The following is a 23,350-nucleotide window of genomic DNA, read 5'->3' on the forward strand; positions in this document are numbered from 1 at the left end:
AAATTATTATATTTTAGACAGACACACAGACAGACAGACTGCCTGTCTGCCTGCCTAATGTATTGTAAATAATGTATTCATTCAATACGGCTATTTTTTTTTAATATAAAAACTTTTGTCTTTCGCGCGATTCGAACCAGCGTCGTCAGCACCAAAACATTGAGAGGCGAGTGATTAAACCGCTAGACTACAGCGGCCATACGTTACAAAGAAGTGTTTCATTGGACTTATAAAGACAATAGCACCCAGCTGCAGTCTCGCAAGGGGAGGGACCGGAAGTGCTTTTATTTCCGGCTTCCACGTGCACAAGCGCACATACACGCACGCGAAATATAATGCGCGTGCACGACACGCACTTGCTGGTGCGCGCTTAAATGCCGGGTGTATATAGTACCATCTGTGCTTAAACATAATTACGTGGTCGGTTTGGAAAAGTTTGAAGTAGTTTGTTGTAGGTAATATTTTAATTGAAAGCTTATTAGTTGGTGGTATAAGTGTGCATATTTGAAGAAATGCAAATCTAACAATAATAAAATGATATGCAATAATAGGCTAGGCCTATATGGTCGATTATAACATAATGATATCAAGGCATTTAAGTAATGTAATAAGTTGCTATAACCCCGTACCCCTGTCCCACACACACCATGTCCAGACCATAGACCACAGACACACGACCATATGCATTTAATTTACTATGAAAACCTGCATTTCCCGTCAGTCAGTCAGTAAGTGTGTCATGTCACGCCTCGTGTCATGCCTCCATATATGGTCACGCCTCATGACACGTCACACCACCATATATGGCCGTTTCCATATGATATAAGATCCCGACACTGACCTCATCAAACCCTGGATAGCCATACATTGAAAAGACTGGATCATCACCTAGATCTCCATATATGGAGCTGAGGCGGCCAGCAACTCTACATCTGACCTCATAATGTAATAATCAGCTCATAATGTAATTAAAAGACGAGCACATAACTTAATAGATTATTTTCTATAATGTAATAATGTGTTACATTAAGAACCTCCACATAGGCGACTCATACTGTAATAAAACTTCATAATGCAATAATGTCTTTATAATGTATGAGCTGCCCAGGCCGTAGCGTAACGGTCTGGGCACCGGACTGGTAATCCAGTCGCAGTGTGCCGCGGGTTCGACTCCCGGACCCGACACGGCCTTTACTGCATGTCATCCCCCCATCTCTCTCCCATTTCCTGTCAGCCTACTGTCTGTCCCTTCAAAAATCAATAAAAGGCGTAAGCCGCAAAAAAAAAAAATCTTTATAATGTATGAGCTGATTATTACATATTGCATTATATTTCGCGTGCGTGTATGTGCGCTTGTGCACGTGGAAGCCGGAAATAAAAGCACTTCCGGTCCCTCCCCTTGCGAGACTGCAGCTGGGTGCTATTGTCTTTATAAGTCCAATGAAACACTTCTTTGTAACGTATGGCCGCTGTAGTCTAGCGGTTTAATCACTCGCCTCTCAATGTTTTGGTGCTGACGACGCTGGTTCGAATCGCGCGAAAGACAAAAGTTTTTATATTAAAAAAAAATAGCCGTATTGAATGAATACATTATTTACAATACATTAGGCAGGCAGACAGGCAGGCAGACAGGCAGTCTGTCTGTCTGTGTGTCTGTCTAAAATATAATAATTTTGGTCTGCCGCGAGCGGGAATTGAACCAGCGTCCTCAGCAAAAATGAATAGAGAGGCGAGGAATTAGACCACTATACTACAGCGGCCCGTTACAAAGAGGTGTTCCATTGGACTTTTAAAGTTAAGTCCAACGAGAGCAGAAAAAAAAATATATGAAGGACAGACCAAATCACCGACCGGCCGACCTAAAACATTTACACGAACATTTACACGAACGCACATGTTACACACAAGCTGCTGTCTGTGCAGCGCAGCAGCGAGACAACGCGGCGGCGCAAAAAATATAATAATAATAATATACCAGCAACACGGCACGAACGCACATGTTACACACAAGCTGCTGTCTGTGCGGCGCAGCGCAGCAGCGAGACAGCGAGACAATTACAGTTAGTGTCCACAGGTGACATTACCATTTGGGGGTCCCTGGGGGTCCCCAGGGGTCCCCGAACCTCGAGACCCCCATAGAAACCTCCAGGGGGGCCACACGATTCCAAAGAGCCCACCCCCGTCCAAAACGGTAGAGAAATGACAGAGTTACCATTTGGGCAGCAAGGGCAGAATCCATCCACCCTAAACCTGCGACCAGCGGTCCGTCGCGACGCAAAAACAGACCGACCGACGGAGCGACGGAGCCACGGAGCGACGGACCGACGGAGCGACGGAGCGACGGAGCCACAGACCGACCGACCGACGGAACGACGGAACGACGGACCGAAATAGGACCGTTCGACGGTGCGTCGCGACGGAGCGACGGTGCTAAAGCGACCGACCGTCGGTGGGAAGAAATGGATTCTGCCCTTGCTGCTTATACTTCACTAAAGTATACTAAAGATCATACGGTGTTTGAGAAACAAATTGGATTCTCCTGCAGTCTGACTAAAGCCTGACTAAAGCCTGACTGGCGGGCAGTGAAGTGGGAACAATGTGCAATCAGTGTGTTTGGGCCTATGGCGTTGTGGAGAGAGATCGATTGGGGAGTTCTATCAGCAGCAGATAAGACTCAAGTAGAGAGAGCTCATCATCTTCAGTATAGACGACTGAAGATGTGGCTGTGAGCAACAGACATGCCTGGAGGAGGAGGAGGAGGAGGCTCTGTCTTTAGGTTTATTCAGAGAATGAATAGTATCATTTTGAGGCCACATGCGGCCCCCCCACACCATCACTTAATGCGGCCCGCGTGTTAATATCGGAATACTGAAATGCATTTGAAATTATATTAAAAAAGGTTACTTTTCAGGATTCCAATTCAAAAATACCACAAAAAAATTCAGTATTTCAATTCAAATATAGCGAAAATAGCTGATCTACAAGCAGCGCAACGCGTTTTGAGCTTGTAGATCGGCTATTATTTTGCTACAACAGACATGTGCAATGTGGCACACTCTGGAGTGAGTATGGATTGTGGAAGTATAGTGGCCCTCGCCATCGTCAAAGTTGCCCACCATCTATAGTGAGATGAATGGAACGATACTGGTTTCCAGCCATGGTGAGACTACAGGCGGTCAGGTATCAGGTGCTGTTCAACAGATTTCGAGAGAACACAGGGTGGTCCCTTATGGACCCTTATAGATCTTTAACTCTTGAGAGAGTAAAATGCTCTCATGCTCCTGTAAAATGCTCCCATTTTACACTCTCAAGAGTTAAAATATCTGCATTACTAAAAGTTAAGTTTTACAAAGAAGTCTACACAATTAGAGCATGTAGAAGAATAGTTATTTTGATCCAACGTGTGTCTGTTCATCTCTTCTAATGGTACCGACATCAACACAGCATAGGAATGTGGACAACATCTTATCCGACGATAACACAATATTCTGTAGTTTGGGGTCTAAAATGTCATGGTGGTCCGTGGCTCAAACAAAAAGCAGAATAAGTACCTTGATATGAAAAGGGTTGTATGTAACTGTATGTCTGGACTGTAACCAGGGGGGGTTAGAGGGGCAGACCCAGACAGACATTGGACACAACAAGGTATTATCTACTAAGTGAAGTGGGAGTTTTTGTCCGGAAGGCAGCGTGCTAATGGGCGTGTATAGCGCTTTAGCGGCGGCTGCTTTAGAGAGAGAGGGGGCTTGTCGGACCGCTGATCCCGCTTTGGAGAGCTGCTGAGCCGTGTGGAACGATCCTGACAGCGGACCACCTCCCGCATAATATAACACCCCCGCCCACCTCCTCCCCCAGGGACCCTTTACACTCTCTCTCTCTCTCTCTCTCTCTCTCTCTCTCTCTCTCTCTCTTCTGTGTGTGTGTGTGTGTGTGTGTGTGTGTGTGTGTGTGTGTGTGTGTGACGTGCGTGTGAATGAGGGCCTTTGTGCGAGACACACTCCTCCTGCCCCCAGGCTTCCCACTCGTGCTCCACCTCCCTGCCCCCCCCCCCCCCCCCCTCCTCCTCCCTCTTTCCTCCTGTTGCTTTGCTTGCTGGAATCGGATCAGATGCAGAGCCGCCTCCGTCCTGCCTGTCGTCAGTTAGCCCTGCAGGGTCGCGGGGGAGCGGAGTGCAGCTGCCGTCTCTCTCTCTCTCTCTCTCTGCACAGCACAGGGTGCACGTTGGCCCCGGCACTGTCTTGTTGCCCCGCTCGGCACTCGCTTCGGTCAGTCTCCTCCCCCCCCACCCCCTAAAGGGGCCGGATAGGAGCCCCACACGTGAGGAAGACGAAGAACCTGAACCGGGCCATGGAGGCAGAGGAGGGCCGAGGAGGAGGAGGAGGAGGAGTGCCGGCGGAGCTGATGACCCACCGGGTCACCGCCGCCAAGAGGCCGGCTGGGGATCGCAGGCGCCAGGAGCTGCTGGCTCTGGCGCTGGGGATCCGGCTGGGCTGCAAAGGGACGCTGCTCTGGAAGCCCGTTAAACTGTTGGCCTCCTCCTGTCCGCAGATCTCGTCCTCGCCACCGGTCCGCCGGAGCGCCGCCGTGAGGGACAGCCCGGAGAGGCAGCAGCTGCAGTGCTCCTACGAGAAGATCCACAACTTCAAGGTGAGTTGACTTGACTACTGTGTGTGTGTGTGTGTGGAGAGAGCTTCTGTTTCACGCATGAGGATGTGGTGGAGAGAGAGAGGGGGTGGGGTGGGGGAGGGGAGGGTTCAGAGGCAGTCCTCTTCTGAAGATTCTGTGTTCAAGCCTTCTTTTGAAGTCCCCCCCCCCCCCCCCATCTCTCTCTCTTTGCCTCTCTCTCTCTTTCTCTCAGCGAAAGGTTCCTTCTGAGCACTTTTCTCTCATGGTTATCCATAGCAAAAAATCTGTTTGTTGTCCAAGTGTTATCTCTGAGGAAGGTATGTTATAACTCGGTGCATTTGCTCCCAGACTAATTTAAAGGGAATTAAATATTACAGCGGTGCATTTTGCAGTACAAATTGTAAAAGTAAAGTATCAAAAAGTATGTAACGTGAACACGTGTAATATAAACACAAACGGGAACAAGGAATATAGGGTGAGACCAAGTGCGAGCAAACGGTGGAGGCAGTATTGGACATGAATATGCTATAAGTAGACAAGGCATACTGTATGTACAGTATGTATCATCTATTGTTGTATAGACCAGGGCAGCATAGTACAGGCCCCATTTAGACTGCAGTCACATCCAGTCAAATCTGATGTATTTCTCAAATATTTTTCAAATCTGATCTGATCTTTAGCACGACTGTGTGTGTGTTTTCAAACTGGCAGCCAAATCCAGCCTGAATCAGATCTGTACACGTGCCACATCCAGATTGGAATCCAATTCGTTTTAAATAAGTCTAAACACAAACAAGTCACATGCGGAATCCATGGAATTTAGATCAGGTTACTGCGTTCAGACTGAGATGGATCTCCTGAAATCCAACCACTTCTGAATGTGGCTCAAGTCACATTTGTAAAAAAAAAAACGGATTCCATGATGTGTTTAAAGTTAAACTTATTTAAAACAAATTGGATTCCAATCTGAATGTGGCACAGATCTGATTCAGGCTGTATTTGGCTGCATGTGTAAATGGGGCAGCACAGTGTGTGTGTATGTACATGTGTGTGTGTGTGTGTGTGTGTGTGTCTGCAGTCATGAGAACGCACGCAGCTGTCAGGCGCAAGGGCAAACAAGCATGTCTAATGGATACACTATACCTTCAGCCATTAACGGCAGCGCCGCATTGATTGTCATTGATTTCCAAGCACTCGCCAGTAGCAGCCCCCCCCCCCCCCCCATGGTCTGTCCGTCTGACGCTGTTCAGTTTGTGTATAAGTGCGGTTGGACGTCGTGCCGTTCGTAAAACAGTTTACGATCGATTGCCCGGCGCGTGTTTAACTGTAGCGCTGTTGTAAAGCCCAGCTCGGTTACTGTTAGTGTCATGTTATTCAGCGACACACAAGGAGAGACAGGCGGGGTCAGTTAGTAGTGCACTCACTGACCATATGCTCATTGTGTGAGTCCCTGAAGACCTGCGAGTTCCATTCCGACTCCTGTTGTTGTTGTTGTGTGCTCTTGCATGTCTCCTCTCTCTCTCTCTCTCTCTCTCTCTCTCTCTCTCTCTCTCTCTCTCTACTGCCCTGGGTGTGTCTCTACACTGAAATACTTTCAACCTGTCTTCCCTATTTATCATAATATTCTGTGAATATCTTCAACGGTTTTTCAAATAGCGGCAAACCGGTATTTTCACTATTCTAAGTGGTTAATAAATCACAAAGTGCCAAAAACATATAGGGGCTCCATTTTCGTCACCGCTTAAAAACCCCTTTCTTTGCCTTTTTATACTATTCTGCAAAACATTTGTGAATAGTTAAAATGGCCAGTCTACAAGCTCACAACGTGTCAATGTAGACTGGCGGCTAGTTGAACTATTCAAAAATGTCAAGGCAAGGCAAAGACGAAAAGAGCCCATAATCTTTAACCCATCTTTGCGGGAAACCCTTTTGTTGTTTTAACTAAGCATTATGTTATACTTTGGCTTTTGAAAAATAGCAGACCTACAAGCCCGGGCTTGTAGGTCTGCTATTTTTGAAAAGTCGTGAAATTTTAAACCCTTTTGTTGTTTTAACTAAGCATTATGTTATACTTTGGCTTTTGAAAAATAGCAGACCTACAAGCCCATAGCGCGCCACCGAGTGGCGCGCTATGGGCTTGTAGGTCTGCTATTTTTCAAAAGTCGTGAAATTTTAAACCCTTTTGTTGTTTTAACTAAGCATTATGTTATACTTTGGCTTTTGAAAAATAGCAGACCTACAAGCCCGGGCTTGTAGGTCTGCTATTTTTCAAAAGTCGTGAAATTTTAAACCCTTTTGTTGTTTTAACTAAGCATTATGTTATACTTTGGCTTTTGAAAAATAGCAGACCTACAAGCCCGGGCTTGTAGGTCTGCTATTTTTGAAAAGTCGTGACATTTTAAACCCTTTTGTTGTTTTAACTAAGCATTATGTTATACTTTGGCTTTTGAAAAATAGCAGACCTACAAGCCCATAGCGCGCCACCGAGTGGCGCGCTATGGGCTTGTAGGTCTGCTATTTTTCAAAAGTCGTGAAATTTTAAACCCTTTTGTTGTTTTAACTAAGCATTATGTTATACTTTGGCTTTTGAAAAATAGCAGACCTACAAGCCCGTAGCGTGCCACTCGAAAAGTCGTGACATCTTTCGATGTCAGGCCTAAATGAGCCTGAAACAAGAAAGGAAAAGGGCAGAAAAGTGTTCAAAGAGAGCTCGAAACCCAGAGCTGGGTATAGCCTGTGGGGTTCGTCTGAACATTGTTCTCATTGTGGCTTGGGTTACAGTCAACCTGCAGTTCAGAATGACCCCCCCAGCAGCACGTCTGCACGTCTGCTTCACCTTTTAGAGAAAAGAGACATTCATTCATTCATTCACCACCTGTCTGGACTTTTATCTCCTTTATACATCAGCCCACTAAAAGCTAACCGACGTGTCAATTACCCCCGAGGTGCTCTGTGTGTGTGTGTGTGTGTGTGTGTGCGTGTGTGTGTGCGCGTCTTTTTGTCTGAATGTGTGCGTTCCCTCTATTCGTTCCTCCCTGTTTGTGTGTGTGTGTGTGTGTGTGTGTGTGTGTGTGACTGGACACCACATGCTGGCGTATCTGTGTTGTGTGTGTACTGTATGTGTGTGTCTTTTTGTATGAATGTGTCCTTTATTCATTTCCTCCCTGTGTGTGCTTTTCTGTGTTCGTGTGTGCGTGTGTGTATTCGTGTGTGCGCGCACTGCACGTGTGTGCGTGTTCGCATCTGTTATATGCGCATGGCTGACTCTGCGTGTTGTGTGAAGATGTTGGCAACCTGTCCAACAGCCCAGCAACAGATGCCAGACATGTTACTGTAAAGCTCTTAATCTGCCGGTTGCATACGAACGCACTCCTTTAGTCCGCTGGGGGTGTGTGTGTGTGTGTGTGTGTGTGTGTGTGTGTGTGTGTGTGTGTGTGTGTGTGTGCGCGCTTTCGGTCTGCGGGGGTTCATCTGCTGTACCGTCTGTGAGCGGCGGACACTAATCTGTGAGTCTCCTCCGCTGACGTTTTCATCAGTGAGTCCACACAGAGTAGCCTGATTATATCACGCTCCCAGAAACCTGGAGCTAGGCCAGTGGGTTTTCAACCGGTGGTCCGGGGACCGCCAGTCGTCCTTGAGGGGATTACCAGGTGGTCCCCAGCTAAATGACGGGAGAGTTGGTAACCAAATGGACCCTTATAAGATCTTTAACTCTAAAATGAAACCAAATGGACCCTATAACGGGTTCATTTGGTTTCATTTTACGCTCTCAAGGGTTAAATTATCGTTAAATGCCTGCATTAGGCTATACTTACAAGAAGTGTACACGATTAGAGCCTGTGATATAATTGTTATTTTGATCAGCGTTTGCCTGTTATCTCTCCTAATGGTATACCAACATCAATACAGCAGCATGGAATTGTGGACAAAATCTTGTCTTGGGTCTGAGAGGATAAATCTCATCAAACGGTGGTCCGTTCATAAATAATGGACCTTGATATGAAAAGGGTTGAAATGAAAGCACTGATCTAGATAGTACAATAATATTTAGATCAATCATAGGTGGTGGAGCCCAAACGATGAAAACCAGCTTCAAGATGGCTGCCCTATTTGAGAAGGGAGATAAAAAGCACAATCTTTAGAAGAATCTAAATAAGACAGATGAAAAGCAATTAGGTGTTCTTTCTTTTACTGTCTGACACATGATGATTCCCCCGATGTTGTGGGGCACCAATCAGCACCCAGAATGCATATGTGGGGCGGGTTTATCACCAGATTTTTTAAATTCTCCCCTTGGAAATGCAGGTGCCACACACAGATTCCAGACTAATAACTACGCAGTGATGCTGATGTTGGTCTGGCTGGCCCGTGCCAGGCTAGGGTCGAGTCCGTGGCCTAATAATACATATCAAACTCGGGGTCCTTGAAATTAAAAGGTTTTAGAATCACTGCTATAGTTAAACCCGTCACAATGTGGAGAGATCAAATGTATACCTGCATGACTGGATGTGATTTATTACGGTATACATTTACACTTGGGCTTCTTTTATGTTGGACAAAATAAATCATGTTGAAATGTTTCTGGCAAACGTCAGCGATGTGATTAGTGAAATTACCAAACGTGTGAAATTGCAGCTTGTATCAGCTGTTTGTTTCTTTCTCTCCCTGTGTGTGAATCCACCTCCTCACATGGGAGTGCCGCTGTGAGAGTTGCAGTAGATTTGCATTCTTTTGGCAGTGTTTGTGCAGGCCTATAGGTTAAATGTAAGTAATTGGTCATGCTGTGTCACATGTCTCCTGTTTGAGTGGGTGGGTTGATGAAGAATGAAGACAACGATGTTGCATAACGTCTCTCTCCCTGTTCAACGGTCTGCTCGGATGTGAACACTTACATAACCAGGAAGAACTCGCAAAACAACGGCTTTATTTACTATAGGGTACAATTTAACCCTATTGTGGCCCAGAAATATCAGATGTGGTTGGTAGCTATAGCACGTTGCAGCGCCTTCATATCATGTGTGGATCGAACAGTATGGAGCCCTAATTGGGAATCTGGTCAACTATGTATATATCTATTTTGTAATTTAATTTTTCATCAAGATTTCATACAGCAACTACTAGGTGTACCAATGAATAATACAATAATTATGATTCTAAATATTTAGAAAAACACACTTTTGGAAGCAGCTATAGCTCTGTCTCTGTTAGAGCGCAACAATAATCCACCGCTTTGGGCCCAGAAAAACATTATCTTGAAAACTGCTGTCTGTCTGTCTGTCTGTCTGTCTGGGGAAATCTGAGAACCCATTGTCAAAACATAAAGGGAAAAAAGTGCCCTCTTTAGTCAACAGTCGAGAGACTAGACCGGGGTGACATGGAATCTTATGTGCTCCTTCATGTTCCCCAGAGGATGGCTCCTGCTTTTAGACTAACATTTTCAATGGCATAAAGGATGTATGAAAATCTAATAAAACTTAATGGTGGTTTAAGTAAGTTATATTGTTTTGTTATATATGTAGTGGGGCGGCTCTGGCTCAGGAGGTAGAGCAGGTCGTCCAATGATCCCTGGATCGGCGGTTCGTTCGAATCCCGGCTCCTCCTGTCCACATGTCGAAGTGCCCTTGGGCAAGACACTGAACCCTACAGTGCCTCCAATGAGTTGGTCGGTGTGAGCTCGCCACCATTGGTGTGTGAATGTGGGAAGCGAAGACGCTGGCGTCGACTGTTCGCCGCTTCACCTCCCAATGTATGAATGAATGAACCGTTGTAAAGCGCTTTGAGCACTTGGAAAAGCACCATAAAAAATGCAATTCATTATACACACAGAATGAGCAGACAAAATTGCCACTTAAATATAAAGATAGATAAAACTGGTATACTGAACTCTTTAGTAAATAGCTGGAGAGACAGGGAGACCCTGTTACTGAACAAATAAGACTTTAATGTTTTAACAAACAATGAAAATGACTGATTTGTTAGCAAATGTGCAAACGAATCCAACACTGCAGAAAGCGAGCGTGTTGCTGTGATTTAGTCTGACCCGAAGCACTGCCTTTCCTGTCTGCAGATAACCCAATTTTAAGTCTATTTTAAACCTCAAATCTTCTAGTTGAGAAAACCTAATGAATTTAGGATTCATTTGATGTACAAACTCAACATGTTCTTTTTATATTGTTTTAAAAAAGAAATATTTGGACATAATGGGTTTTTTCTTTCTTCCAGTGTGTATAACCAGTGTGTCTGTTCTCCTAGGTACACACATTCCGGGGGCCACACTGGTGTGAATATTGTGCCAACTTCATGTGGGGCCTAATTGCCCAGGGTGTCCGTTGTTCAGGTAAGACATCTTATTCAAACCCTACCCTGAATATCGTTCATTGTTCCGTTAACTTTCGTTTCATTTTGTATACACATAGTATGTTTCCCAGTGCTGCACTCTAGATATCGAATTCATTAAACTGTTAGGCTGGCAGCATACTTCAAAAGAACCACCAGCCCGCAGGGGCCTAGTGGTTAGAGTGTGTCTGTCCACCCCGAGTTTCCGAGGTTGGGCCGGGTTCCATCACAGAGGGAGTCATAGGAAGGACTTTGGATTGGGGGTAATTCCCTGCGACATACTACATTAGCGTCATGTCCAGGGGGTGTACTTGTACCTAAAGCTGCCTCACGCTACGGAAACACGAGATAGGCTGCTGACCTATGGCTCCCATGGCCTCAGGAAACATTGGTTCCCTATAGGCTAGGCTACGTACTGTACGTACTGTACTCCTTATTGATTGCCAAAACAGAACAAGTTGGTTCTCTAAACAAATTTAAATTTGCGGCGGATCTGCTTTGAGTGCTGAATGTTAGACCCTGCCAGCTGCATACATACAGTGCTGGATTTGTCATTTTTGCCACCTGAATCTGATTGCGGAAATACATAAATAATCAAAAGCAGCTTGTATTTCTCTCCAATATCGCACGCGATGCTCGCATTGGCATCTCTGTTAGGCCAGTTAGAAAATCTTGAAGGTGTGAAAACTGATGAAGCAATCTTTTCCGAAGGTTCAATTGGTTTGTTTGTTTTCACCGCACTTTGTTCTTCATTTTGTTCTTAAGACCTCGCCAGACTTCAGCAAGAAGTATGCTGCAGCCTTTAAGTGTCATTATTCTTAAATACACAAGCTCACATCTTGCATAGTAAAGGTTTAACTGCTTTGTCCTGGTAATCTCTTTCCTACTCGGTCTGCCTTTGCTTGCAACACCCAGCTAGCTCGACGCCAGACTTTAAGATGCTGTGCCATGCTAGGAATTCACAATATTGTCACGACTCACGCATAATTCACCCCATTAATATTCAGACCGTTTGTCATTTGTCTGTGACACCTGTGAAAAACAAGTTGAGCATCTCCCGTCACTGTCCAGAACACAGAGTTATTTAGCAAAAGACTGTCAAACGTTATATTTTGGTTAAAACAAAAGGTTTATATTCTGGTAGTAATCATTGCTATAGAGTGTTTGTTCAGTCAGCTCTTTGGTAAACAGAACATTGATTTTCAGGTGTGTTGCCCCTTGCCAGTTTCCTCCTATCAGGAGAGAGTTCCCATGAATCAGCTTATTATTTTCGAGTGGTGCAACCACTCCAAGGAACAGCAATGTCCGTGTTAACCTATGTGTGTGGCTATGAGTACCAGTAGGGGCAAAAGTGGCGCTGTTGTGCCAAAAACAGAGAGAGAGAGATAGTGTTGCACTGTTGAGAGAGAGAGGCAGGGGGAGAGGGGAGTTGCACCACTCAGTTCACACAGGTGTGATTTTTTAATATAGTGTTCCAGTTCCACTTTTTTCTGCTTGTGTATTTATTTCACCTCTTCCAGTTTCACATCTTTTTAGTCCTATATCCTGTATGAGTTCTCTCTTCTGATTGGGTGAAATCAGTATCCACGTCTGAAAATATATTTTCTGTATTTAATGTCATTTCTATCTCTGGGACCCCCGATTTATATTGTAAAATCAATGTTAATGTAACTCTGAGAGTGTACAAATCCATTTGGTTCCATGTGTACACTCTCAGAGTTACAGACCCATAAGGGTCCATTTAGCTGGGTACCCTCTGGAACTCCCTCAAGGACCCCTGGGGGTCCCCGGACCCCACTTTGGGAACCAGTTGTCTCTGAACCCCTAATTGCTTGTTGGTGCCTTGCATGGTTTCTTCCGCCATCGGTGTGTGAATGTGTGTGTGTGTGAATGCGTGAATGTATAATTATGCATAAATCTATGTAAAGCACCTTGGATAAAAGCGCTATATAAGTGCACCGTTGAACTTATTTCTTACACTCCCAAGGATTACTTTACCAGTCCGGATGTTGCTGTGAACTTAACCAAAATGACACCTCTGTGGGAAAATCCAGTGAAACAAAGACTTGCTGCATGACCAGACTTGAGGCTATACCGTGGTTTATTTACCGCTGCTTAGCTCATTGCTGTGAACGTTGAAATGAAAGAAAAACAAACTCTGCACGTCTTTAGCCTCATGTTTCACTTTTTAACTGGGCGCTCGGCAGAGGAACGCCAAACTGTGTCAACAGCCCGCATACTTAACGGAGCCCTGTATGTGATTTATCCCAATCCATACACAATACTTGGTTTGTTTCTAATCTCTCTCTAGTTTGACACTTGTGGCTATATAAGCTGTCACTATAATCATATGTTGTCAAAAATGTCACCTGCAGTAGTTTGTTACGTTGATTCACAGATTATATTTTAAGTTGCGTAAGTTGTTTTCTGCCCGGTTCAGCATTACTAAATAATACCTTGACTCAAGACCTTCTGAATTCAGTGTAATGGATATCCAATTGAAGAAGGGCGCCCAGCAGACTGTATGATAGTACAGTAGTACAGTATGTGCTGCAGCCATATACACCGTGAAAATTATGCATGTCTAGGAAATGATGTGGATCTCAGGATCACCATGGAAACGTTGTGGCTATCAGACTTCATGTGACCAGCCGGTAACATCTATGACATGTCTAGGCGTCTATGACGTGACTCCAAAATGTAGGCAAGGTTTCAGCCTGACTTGAATTATTTAGTTATAAGAAAAAAATGTATAGCCGCTAGGCATGTAACGATACACTCAACTCACGATACGTATCACGATATGAGGTTCACGATACGATTTTTCACAATATTTTCAACACAATGATTTTCCAGACAAATTACCATTTTTCTTTTAATGATTTATCTTCCCCCCCAAAGCTTTTTTCACATTTTTTATTTAACTACATTGCAAAGATAAATGCCTTCCTTGATGTAATAATGAGCATCAATAACGACCATCACCTGGGCACAGTCACAGACACATATACAGCTCCCCTCTCCAGGCCTCTACTGTCTCTTTCTCTCCAAAATAATGTGAATATGATGGAATATGATTACAGCTGACATTTCTTATCACACACTAGCCCCCCCCCCCCTTTTTTCTTTTCTTTTTTTTAATCGTTTTTTTTATTTAATAAATCGATACATATCGTCGGGATATAATATCGATATATCGCGATATACGATATATCGTTACATGCCTAATAGCCGCACACTCGTACGTAGCTGCCAACGGCAAATGACAGACAAGCTGCCTTCTTCAGGTTCGTACCCTGAAGAAGGCAGCTTAAGTCTGTCCGAAACGTTGGTCACCTTTGTCTCTGTGTACACGATAAAACATTTGACATTGGCAGCTACGAGCGTGCAGCAGCTCTAAATTTTTTCTTATTTAATTAGGGTTTATGCTGTTGGCTGGAACCTCACAAGGGCCGGTGTGCTGTGCACCTTTTGATAACCGTGTTTGAATTGTAGTTGAAACATTAAAAAAAGTATGAAATGCGGCGGGGGGAAATAATTTTAGGTACTTCCGTGGCCTATACTGGCAGCATGCCTGCAAAGTATGGTGCCGATCAGTCCCAGCGGTTTGCAAGATTAGCTCCGGACACACAAGACACACAGAACCCTGTCATAGATATAGCCTGCGTGCAGAGAGCCACACTGTAGGAATAAAGACGTGAACGCATTGACGTCGTACCGTACGACGCCAGCCTAAAACCCAGTAAGGGTATTATTTATAGGCGTGCTGCTAACCTATGGAAGCGTTAGCAAGCGGTGTGTCTAAGGATAGTAACGGATATCAGATGGATGTCTTGTTGTTGCTGTAAACAGGGTCAGCGTGGGGTTTCCTCGGAGGTCACAAGACCCCGGCCTGTCTCATTAACGTACAGACGCACAGCCCTGACGTTGATGTGTTTATTGCCTGGCTTCCTCTCCCAGACAGAGTGTGTGTTGTTCAGGCGTTAGCCATGCTGATAAGCCCCGGGGCAAACACTGGTGTCATCAGACACCCCATGTGCTGTGGGAGAAACAGGAGAGGGCTCTCTGTACTACATTTCTCTCTCTCTCTCTCTCTGTCTCCTCCATTTATTTCTCTCTCTCTCTCTCTCTTTCTTTCTTTCTTTCTTTCTTTCTTTCTTTCTTTCTTTCTCTCTGTCTCTCTCTATTTCTCTCTCTCTGTCTATTTCTCCTATTTCTCCCTCTCTCTTCCGCTTTCCTTTTCTTCCTTTTCTCTACTCCTCATTATCTCCACATACATGCGCACGCACACAAGCGCACGCAAGCACACACACACACACACACACACACACACACACACACACACACACACACACACACACACACAGTCCCTCTTTCTCTCTGGCAGCAGCAGGAGCTCAGAATCCGGTCCCCAGGCAGTCAGCGGTGACGCTGTCTGCCTGGCCCTGTGACGAGGGATGAGACCGCACAGTCACCTCCGTGGTGTTCATTCAACTCTCTGAGTGTTAAATTAGACCGCACAGTCACCTCCGTGGTGTTCATTCAACTCTCTGAGTGTTAAATTCGTTTTTTGAGGGGCGCTATAGCATTGAAGACAAATGGTTGAGAACGAGAGAATGTATGACGACGTATGATGATAACACCCTCACTTCACACGGGTGTGATTTGTTTCTTTTTTAAGTTCAGTCAACATTACAGATTTGGCTGTGTGGCTGTCCTGTTTCCATCGCGAGACAGAATCAATCCTTTGACATGGATTATTATGTTGCTGTTTTTTATGCCATGTTGATTAATTGAATACATAGGACCACAATGGAAAGAAGTCCCCATAGGACTTTTCTTCTGTTATCTTTTTAGCGCTAATGTCTGACTGCACCTCATGGGTTGCTGTTGTGACTAATAAAGTCAATCAATCCAAAAAGGGTGGCCACCTCCAGACAGTCAGACAGACAGACAGACAGACAGGCAGACACACACGCGCGCGCACACACACACACACACACGCACACACGCATTCCTGAAGCGTCTCCCTCTTGTCTCTGTCAATGGTGCCACAAGCAGTCATTCTCTCTGCCCAACGCCCCCTCCATGACTACAGCTACAATAGTGACACTCAGACCCCCCTGTTGTCCTCTGTTGGCACACAGTGCACTGACTGACTGACTGACTGACTGCAGGGAACACGCCAGCTTACACTGACTGAAGCACTTGCTCTGTTGTCTGACGGGGCAGTTCATCTCCGGCCCTGCCAAGCCCTTTGTCGCGGCTGACAGGAGAAGGAACGTTTCACCTTCTTTTATTACGGCGTGACTCCACCTCCTCAGAGGCAGCCAAGCCATCTGGACGGCCATTTTCTTGCGTTCACTGACCACTATGGGCCACAGAAGTACTACCTATATACACACATGATATTTCTCCACAATATGTTTTTTTTTTTTAAACATTAAATTTTCATTTTTAGAATGGAGGTCATTGGGGCTCTGAAACGTCATGACTCCAGATTTGGAGTCACTATGTTACCACACAGACTCCACTCCACCTGCTCCTGAGATCCACGTGATATCTCCATATTGGGTGCTCACTAGTCTCTCAAGACCTTATATATATATAGGAAACCCTGAAGGGGAAATAGACAATGGGCCGAATTTGTCATTGCAGCTCGAGCCAAAACTGGTCCGTTGACTATCGATGCCCACGTTCATGTCATTGGGGCCATGACACGTGAACGCTATGTTTCACACGTGAACGCGCGCAAACGGCACAATGATAGTCAACGGCACAGCGTGTTCACGATTTTGCCCAATCCATCCCAGAATGCACTCTGTTCCTACCCGGAAGGAGGAGTGAAATCGCCTCAGGCCGTAGTTTCCATTAGCTTGGGGTAGGCACATTCCTGAACTATCCACATAGCCAGGGATAGCAGAGCAACTAGACAGAAATGGTGCTATCTTTCGAATGAGCAGCATTATTGACGGCTAATTATACGAAGACATGGTTGACAATTTGTTTAAAGTGTTCCTTTAAGTACGTTGTATTGAGTCTGAATGAAGTATGAAGTAATTGTCCTTCTTGCCCCCCCCCCCCTCTCCAGAGATGGGCAGTATTTGAAATACATGTATTTGAAATACGTATTTGAAATACTTTTTTGTATTTTGTAATTTGTATTTCGCTGGGATGGAAGAAATGAGATGTATTTTGTATCTAAATACTTTCAGATTGAGTATTTTCTGTATTTCAAATACATAAAATACTTTTTTTGTTTTAATGTAATTTTATTCTCAAATGGACATGTTAAACATTTACACTGCCTCAGGTTTAAACTATAGGGTCAAAACACACGCACCCACCCATACACACAACACAACACAATGTGTGATGTCACTTCTATTCCGCCTTCTGATTAATCAATCAGATTGATTGATTGAAATATTTATTAACAGTTTGCAGAATTACAGTACATTTCAAGCACAAACTCAATACAAAGACTGTTAACTGTGAGTGGACGACCCAATTAAGCATTACACTTGTTTACAACAGGGTCCACCATGTCCAATTCATCAAAACATTTAGAGACGTACAAATAGACACTTCTATTAGTTAAAGAACAGAACAGGAATTCATCATAAAGGAAGCAAAAAGGAAAAAGATACATATACAGTGAGGGGAAAAGGGGGGGGGGGGCGGTAGGGGGGATTCAGATTTTATGGGGGCCAGTTTCGAATCGCAGCCGTCCGTAGGTGCCCTTTGAGAGCGGTTTTGAAGGAGTCAAGGGATTCACATGTCTTAATGACTGTTGGTAGGGCGTTCCACATTTTGGTGGCATAGGAGCGAAAATAATGTAGTCCCTTGTTTGTGCCGGATCTGGGTTGTACATGGTTTGTTGCACTCCCTCTGGTGGTGTGGGTGTGGACTTCGTTTACATTAAGGAAGTATTTAGACAGGTACATGGGTATCTTGGTGGTGTATCGAATCTTGTGGACCAGACCCATTGCAAGATGCTGTACTCTGTCGTCGACCCTAAGCCATCCCAGCCTGTCAAAGTGGGCAGGGGTCACGGGGTGAGGTGGGTTCGGGGGGTGAGGCCAAGTAGGAGCCTGACCAGTTTGTTTTGGGAGGTCTGGAGCCTTGTTTTAAGGGCCTTTGAGGTGCTGTGGTACCAAGAGGTGCATGCATAGTCAAAGAAACCTTGTACTCCTGTTAAGGTCTTCAAGGTGATTTGGTTGACCAGTGAGGAGATCCTGTAAAGGAATCTTGTACTTTGATTGACTTTTTTTGATTACGTTGGTGGCCATTTTATCACTATGCATGCACCTCTTGGTACCACTGCTCACCCCCCAAACCCACCTCACCCCTGCCCACTTTGACAGGCTGGGATGGCTTAGGGTCGACGACAGAGTACAGCATCTTGCAATGGGTCTGGTCCACAAGATTCGATACACCACCAAGATACCCATGTACCTGTCTAAATACTTCCTTAACCCTTGGACTACCAATCCCAATTTTTTTGTTTGGGTAACAAATTGGCATATTTTTAATTAATCATTTTCACATTAATAGAAAGATCTGGTGGTTTGAACAGATGTTTTTTTTTTTTTTTTTCATTGCTAGTGTATTCTCTCGAATTGCCACCAGATGGCGGGAACGCACCATTATGCTGATTTTGGCCAAAATAGACGAATCTTCCTAAGTCACTTTCGGTTCAACGATCGACAACATCCGGTATTATTTTGACCCTAGTCACTAGCTTGGCTGGTCCGGATTGCTAAGCTAGTTATTTTTCATAACTAAGTCAAATTAAACTCAAATCAACCCCAAAACATCGCAAAATATCACATTTTTTACAGCGACGCACATAGAGACGGCGCGCGTGCATGATAGCGCACGATCACGCGGATCGTTTTTTGGTAAATTACATCCAACATTAGTGATATTAGCGAATTTTTTTTTTTTTTTGCTCCGTTGAACCCTAGATAACTGACATTGATTGACATTCCGTTAATTCCGTGAAAGGGAGGTTTGTATTTTTAGAAATATTCTGTTTTTTCCGTTAATTGTAGCCCAGGGGTTAATGTAAACGAAGTCCACACCCACAACACCAGAGGGAGTGCAACAAACCATGTACAACCCAGATTCGGCACAAACAAGGGACAAAATTATTTTCGCTCCTATGCCACCAAAATGTGGAACGCCCTACCAACAGTCATTAAGACATGTGAATCCCTTGACTCCTTCAAAACCGCTCTCAAAGGGCACCTATACGGACGGCTGCAATTCAAAACTGGCCCCCGGAAAATCTGAATCCCCCCCCCCCCGACCACCCCCCCTTTTTTTCCCCTCACTGTATATGTTTCTTTTCCCTTTTTGCTTCCTTTATGATGAATTCCTGTTCTGTTCTTGAACTATATAGAAGTGTCTATTTGTACGTCTCTAAATGTTTTGATGAATTGAACATGCGGTGGACCCTGTTGTAAACAAGTGTAATGATTATTTGGGTCGTCCACTCACAGTTAACAGTCTTTGTATTGATTTTTTGCTTGAAATGTACTGTAATTCTGCAAACTGTTAATACATATTTCAATCAATCAATCAATCAATCAAAGCTTACACACTCAAATTGAACCACAAATGAGAGGCAGAGTAGTGCGGGCCTTCAGTTGTTGGAGACTAACCTCACAAGGCTCATATCTTCAAGTTCTTCTTAATAATCTTCAATGTATTAGACATTCTGACAGGTCATTCATTTAATATTTGGCAATCAATTATGAATTTACTTATCATTATACACATGTTCATGAAAATGTATTTTCATGTATTTTCAAAATACAAAATACGTATTTGTATCTCAAATACATTTCTCAGACCAGTATTTGTATTTTGTATTTAGATACATTTTTGACCCAGTATTTGTATTTTGTATCAAAATACATTTTCAATGTATTTTGCCCATCTCTGCCCCTCTCTCTCCCTCTCACATGGTCTCATATCCCAGACTGTGGGCTGAACGTACACAAGCAGTGCTCCAAGCTGGTTCCCAGCGACTGCCAGCCGGACCTGCGCAGGATAAAGAAGGTGTTCAGCTGTGACCTCACCACGCTGGTCAAGGCCCACAACACCACGCGGCCCATGGTGGTGGACATGTGCGTCCGAGAGATCGAGCTGAGAGGTAACGTACCACTCGTCCTAACTCGGAACATCTCCCTCCCCTCCCCTTCCCTTTCCCCCATACAGTGTTTGTATTTTTGTCAGGTGAAACCTAGCCTCGGAAAACCGAAGAGGTTTTTATTTCCGGGGAGAAAAAATAAAGTCTGGGGTCAATTTGGCATAGAGTAGCGCAAACGTCGCTCACTCTCTGCTGATTTCTGATTGTCTGCAACTTTTGTTAAATTGACGCACACACGTACACACACACACACACACTCCTCTCTCTCTCTGTCGCTTAAATGAATTAGTCTCATGTCGCGCAGCTGCCTGTCTCTCACCTGACAAATGTGATTTCTTGTTTTCCTGTGATGATATTATATTGTGTTGTTATTGTTCATGTCATGTCTATGAATTGATTGCATAGGGCCTAAATGGAAACAACTTTTTTTTGTGCTATCCCTTTTGGAGTGTTTGACTGTACTCTGTTGCTGTTTATACATTCTGTCTAATAAACTATATGCAATCAATCAATCAAACTCCAGTTCAAGCCCATACTACTACTTTAGTGCAGTGGTTCCCAAAGTGGGGTCCGCGGACCCCTGGGGTCTCATAATTTAGTCGTTAGTCGCCAATTCTCTATTTCCCCCACACTCATGTGTAATCAGTCAGTGACTGCAAAGCGCTATAGTTGGTCATAGGGGATGAATATGCATCCTGACCATCCCGTAGGAGTCTCTAGTGTAGTGACAGAGATCTCCTGCCACTAGTGAAGTTGAAAAGATTTTTTTTGTGTGTGTGTCCTGATTGCGTTAGACTTAAGAGCAAAAGCCACTATTGTTCATTGAGAAACATTCCCCTTTTATTAGGCCTGTTTGCACAAAATAGGAGGAGAGGAATGACAAACAAAAAAAAGACAGCTTTCAAATTTTTTCCACATGTAGGTCTGAAATCAGAAGGACTCTACCGCGTGTCTGGATTCTCGGAGCACATAGAGGACGTGAGGCTGGCGTTTGATCGAGGTTGGTGTGACCTTTTTTCTGTCTTTGCTACGGTGTCTTGACAGCCGTGGACACATTTGTGATCTTTCCTGATTATTTTCTTTTCGTATAGTCCTTTTTGTAAATGAACATACATTTAAAATCACACTGGCTCTGTTGTTTTTCTATCAACAGACGGTGAAAAGGCTGATATCAGTGCTGATGCCTACGCAGACATCAACATCATCGCCGGTGCTTTGAAGCTCTACTTGAGAGACCTGCCAATTCCAGTCATTACGTTTGACTTGTACTCCAGATTCATCCAAGCTGCAAGTAAGAGCTCATCAGCTAGTTTCCACTGGCCTGGCACTAAACTCTATCAGAGCTTTCTCGCCTGTGTCCCCCTCTCAGCGTTCCTATTGGATGAGAGGGGAGCCTGTGCGCCCCTCTCAGCTTTCCTATTGGATGAGAGGGGAGCCTGTGCGCCCCTCTCAGCTTTCCTATTGGATGAGAGGGGAGCCTGCATGTGCCCCGTCCGTCTCACTCACTTCATTTATTTTTAATGAGACAAAACTTATATAAGAAAACGAAAAGAAGAATGCCGTTCTATGTTGTTAACCTGTTAAAGCCGGGAAATCTGTGTCATTTTGTCACTTTTGCTATTCAAAAATGATGAAATTTTTGGGGGTCCTTGACATGAAAAGAATTGAGCTGATTAGTGATTATAGACACGTATGTCTTCTTCTTGGTAGAAACTCCAAATGTTGACTCCAGACTGGAGGCCATCCATGACAGTTTACTACAGCTGCCTCCGGCACACTACGAGACCCTACGGTACCTCATGGCTCATCTCAAGAGGTCAGTAAAAAATGATATATTTTACTCGTTTTGTAAGGCTCTAAATGGTCTCGCACCGTCCTACCTACATGACTGCCTGCCTAGATAATGTCCCAAACCGCCGCCACCCCCCCCTCATGCCCTCCACTACTGCTGGCTAGCTCGAAGCAGCTTTCTGCTTCTACGGGCCGACGGCGTGGAATTGTTATTGTTATTATTATTAGTTCATGCGGAGAAGTCATTGGCAAACACAATTATTTTGTAGATTTTTATTTTTTTACTCTAATAATCACTTGTTCATTTCAATAATCAGTTGCAATGATTTTCAGGTGTTATGTCTACTTTTGTGAAATCGCCTGATGTAGTGTTGAAAAGATGCACATGTATAGATGCACAATGCTTAATTCTTTCCCCACCTTGTACGACTTAGAGGATAATTAATAATATATGTTTTGTATTTCTTTTCATCCCCCCCCGTCCGTCTGTCCGTCAGGGTGACAATGTTTGAAAAAGACAATTTAATGAATTCGGAGAACCTGGGCATTGTGTTCGGGCCGACGTTAATGCAGCCGCCGGAGCAGAACGCGCTGCTCACCCTCAACGACATGCGTCAACAGAAGCTGGTGGTGCAGCTCCTGGTGGAGCACGAGGACGTCTTGTTCTGAGGACGAGACGAGGACGAGACAAGGACAGTTATTTATTCTGTAGTACGAGAGGAAATCGAAGCCAAACGCTCACCGTGCACCACCTGAGTCTGACGAGAGAGAGGTGGTCTGTGTTGTTGTGTCTATTCATTCGAGATTGAAGTTGGAACTTGAATGCCTGTTTTTCTCGCATGAGCCGTTTTGTCGTCGGAGTTGGCTAAATGTTGACGTTTAGTTCCCCATGTTGTTACTGTACATTCAGAGTTTTTCTACACTCTCTCTACGGTCAAGACCATAATTTTCGTTTTTTATTTTTGTTTTATGCTAGTCACGGGACAGCTCTAATATTTATAACTACAGTACTTGCCAGTGCTGTTCATTTAGAACTTGGATTTAGAATTTGCCACTAACTATCCAGGTATGTGTGACAGACATGACAAATAGCTGTGTGACATCTACTTCTGGGAAGAACATCGTCACTGTCGGGCGGAAGTTTTGTCTTTGTTCATAAATGAATGCCCTATTTTTTACTTAATCTTGTGGCAGTGTCACACAAAAGTAGCGGAAATAGCTGACGTGCAAGCTCATCGTGACACATTGTGTCATTGCTGTTTTTGCCAATTTACTTTTTTCTTTTTAGAGTAGCCAATACATTTTTACCACCTTTTTCTGCTCAATTTAGTCGTTCTGCAAATTATCCACACACACACACACACACACACACACACATTTCTGTGTTGTCAGCGCTGTCGCATCCTACTGACTCGCCTGCCAGTGAGAAGCCGCCCC

The 23,350-nt window shown here is 44.4% G+C and overlaps 1 protein-coding gene across 3 annotated transcripts in view; it reads left to right on the forward strand.

Moving 5' to 3' along the window:
* The window catches only part of chn2 (chimerin 2), a 76,390-nt gene that overhangs the window by 52,359 nt on the left and 681 nt on the right, over positions 1–23,350 (forward strand). For 2 of the 3 annotated variants that reach the window (XM_083761581.1, XM_083761582.1), the window contains 7 exons: positions 4,549–4,647; positions 10,879–10,963; positions 19,952–20,125; positions 21,045–21,122; positions 21,276–21,413; positions 21,833–21,938; positions 22,411–23,342. In XM_083761581.1, coding sequence (XP_083617707.1) covers positions 4,549–4,647; positions 10,879–10,963; positions 19,952–20,125; positions 21,045–21,122; positions 21,276–21,413; positions 21,833–21,938; positions 22,411–22,582 — 852 coding nt within the window. In that variant the 3' untranslated portion in view covers positions 22,583–23,342. Of the gene's footprint in view, positions 1–4,548; positions 4,648–10,878; positions 10,964–19,951; positions 20,126–21,044; positions 21,123–21,275; positions 21,414–21,832; positions 21,939–22,410; positions 23,343–23,350 lie in introns of those variants that run through there. The other variant, XR_014569069.1, reaches the window with a different exon arrangement.

Source organism: Protomyctophum parallelum (genome assembly GCF_964188405.1).
Source record: "Protomyctophum parallelum genome assembly, chromosome: 3".
NCBI classification, from domain to species: Eukaryota; Metazoa; Chordata; class Actinopteri; order Myctophiformes; family Myctophidae; genus Protomyctophum; species Protomyctophum parallelum.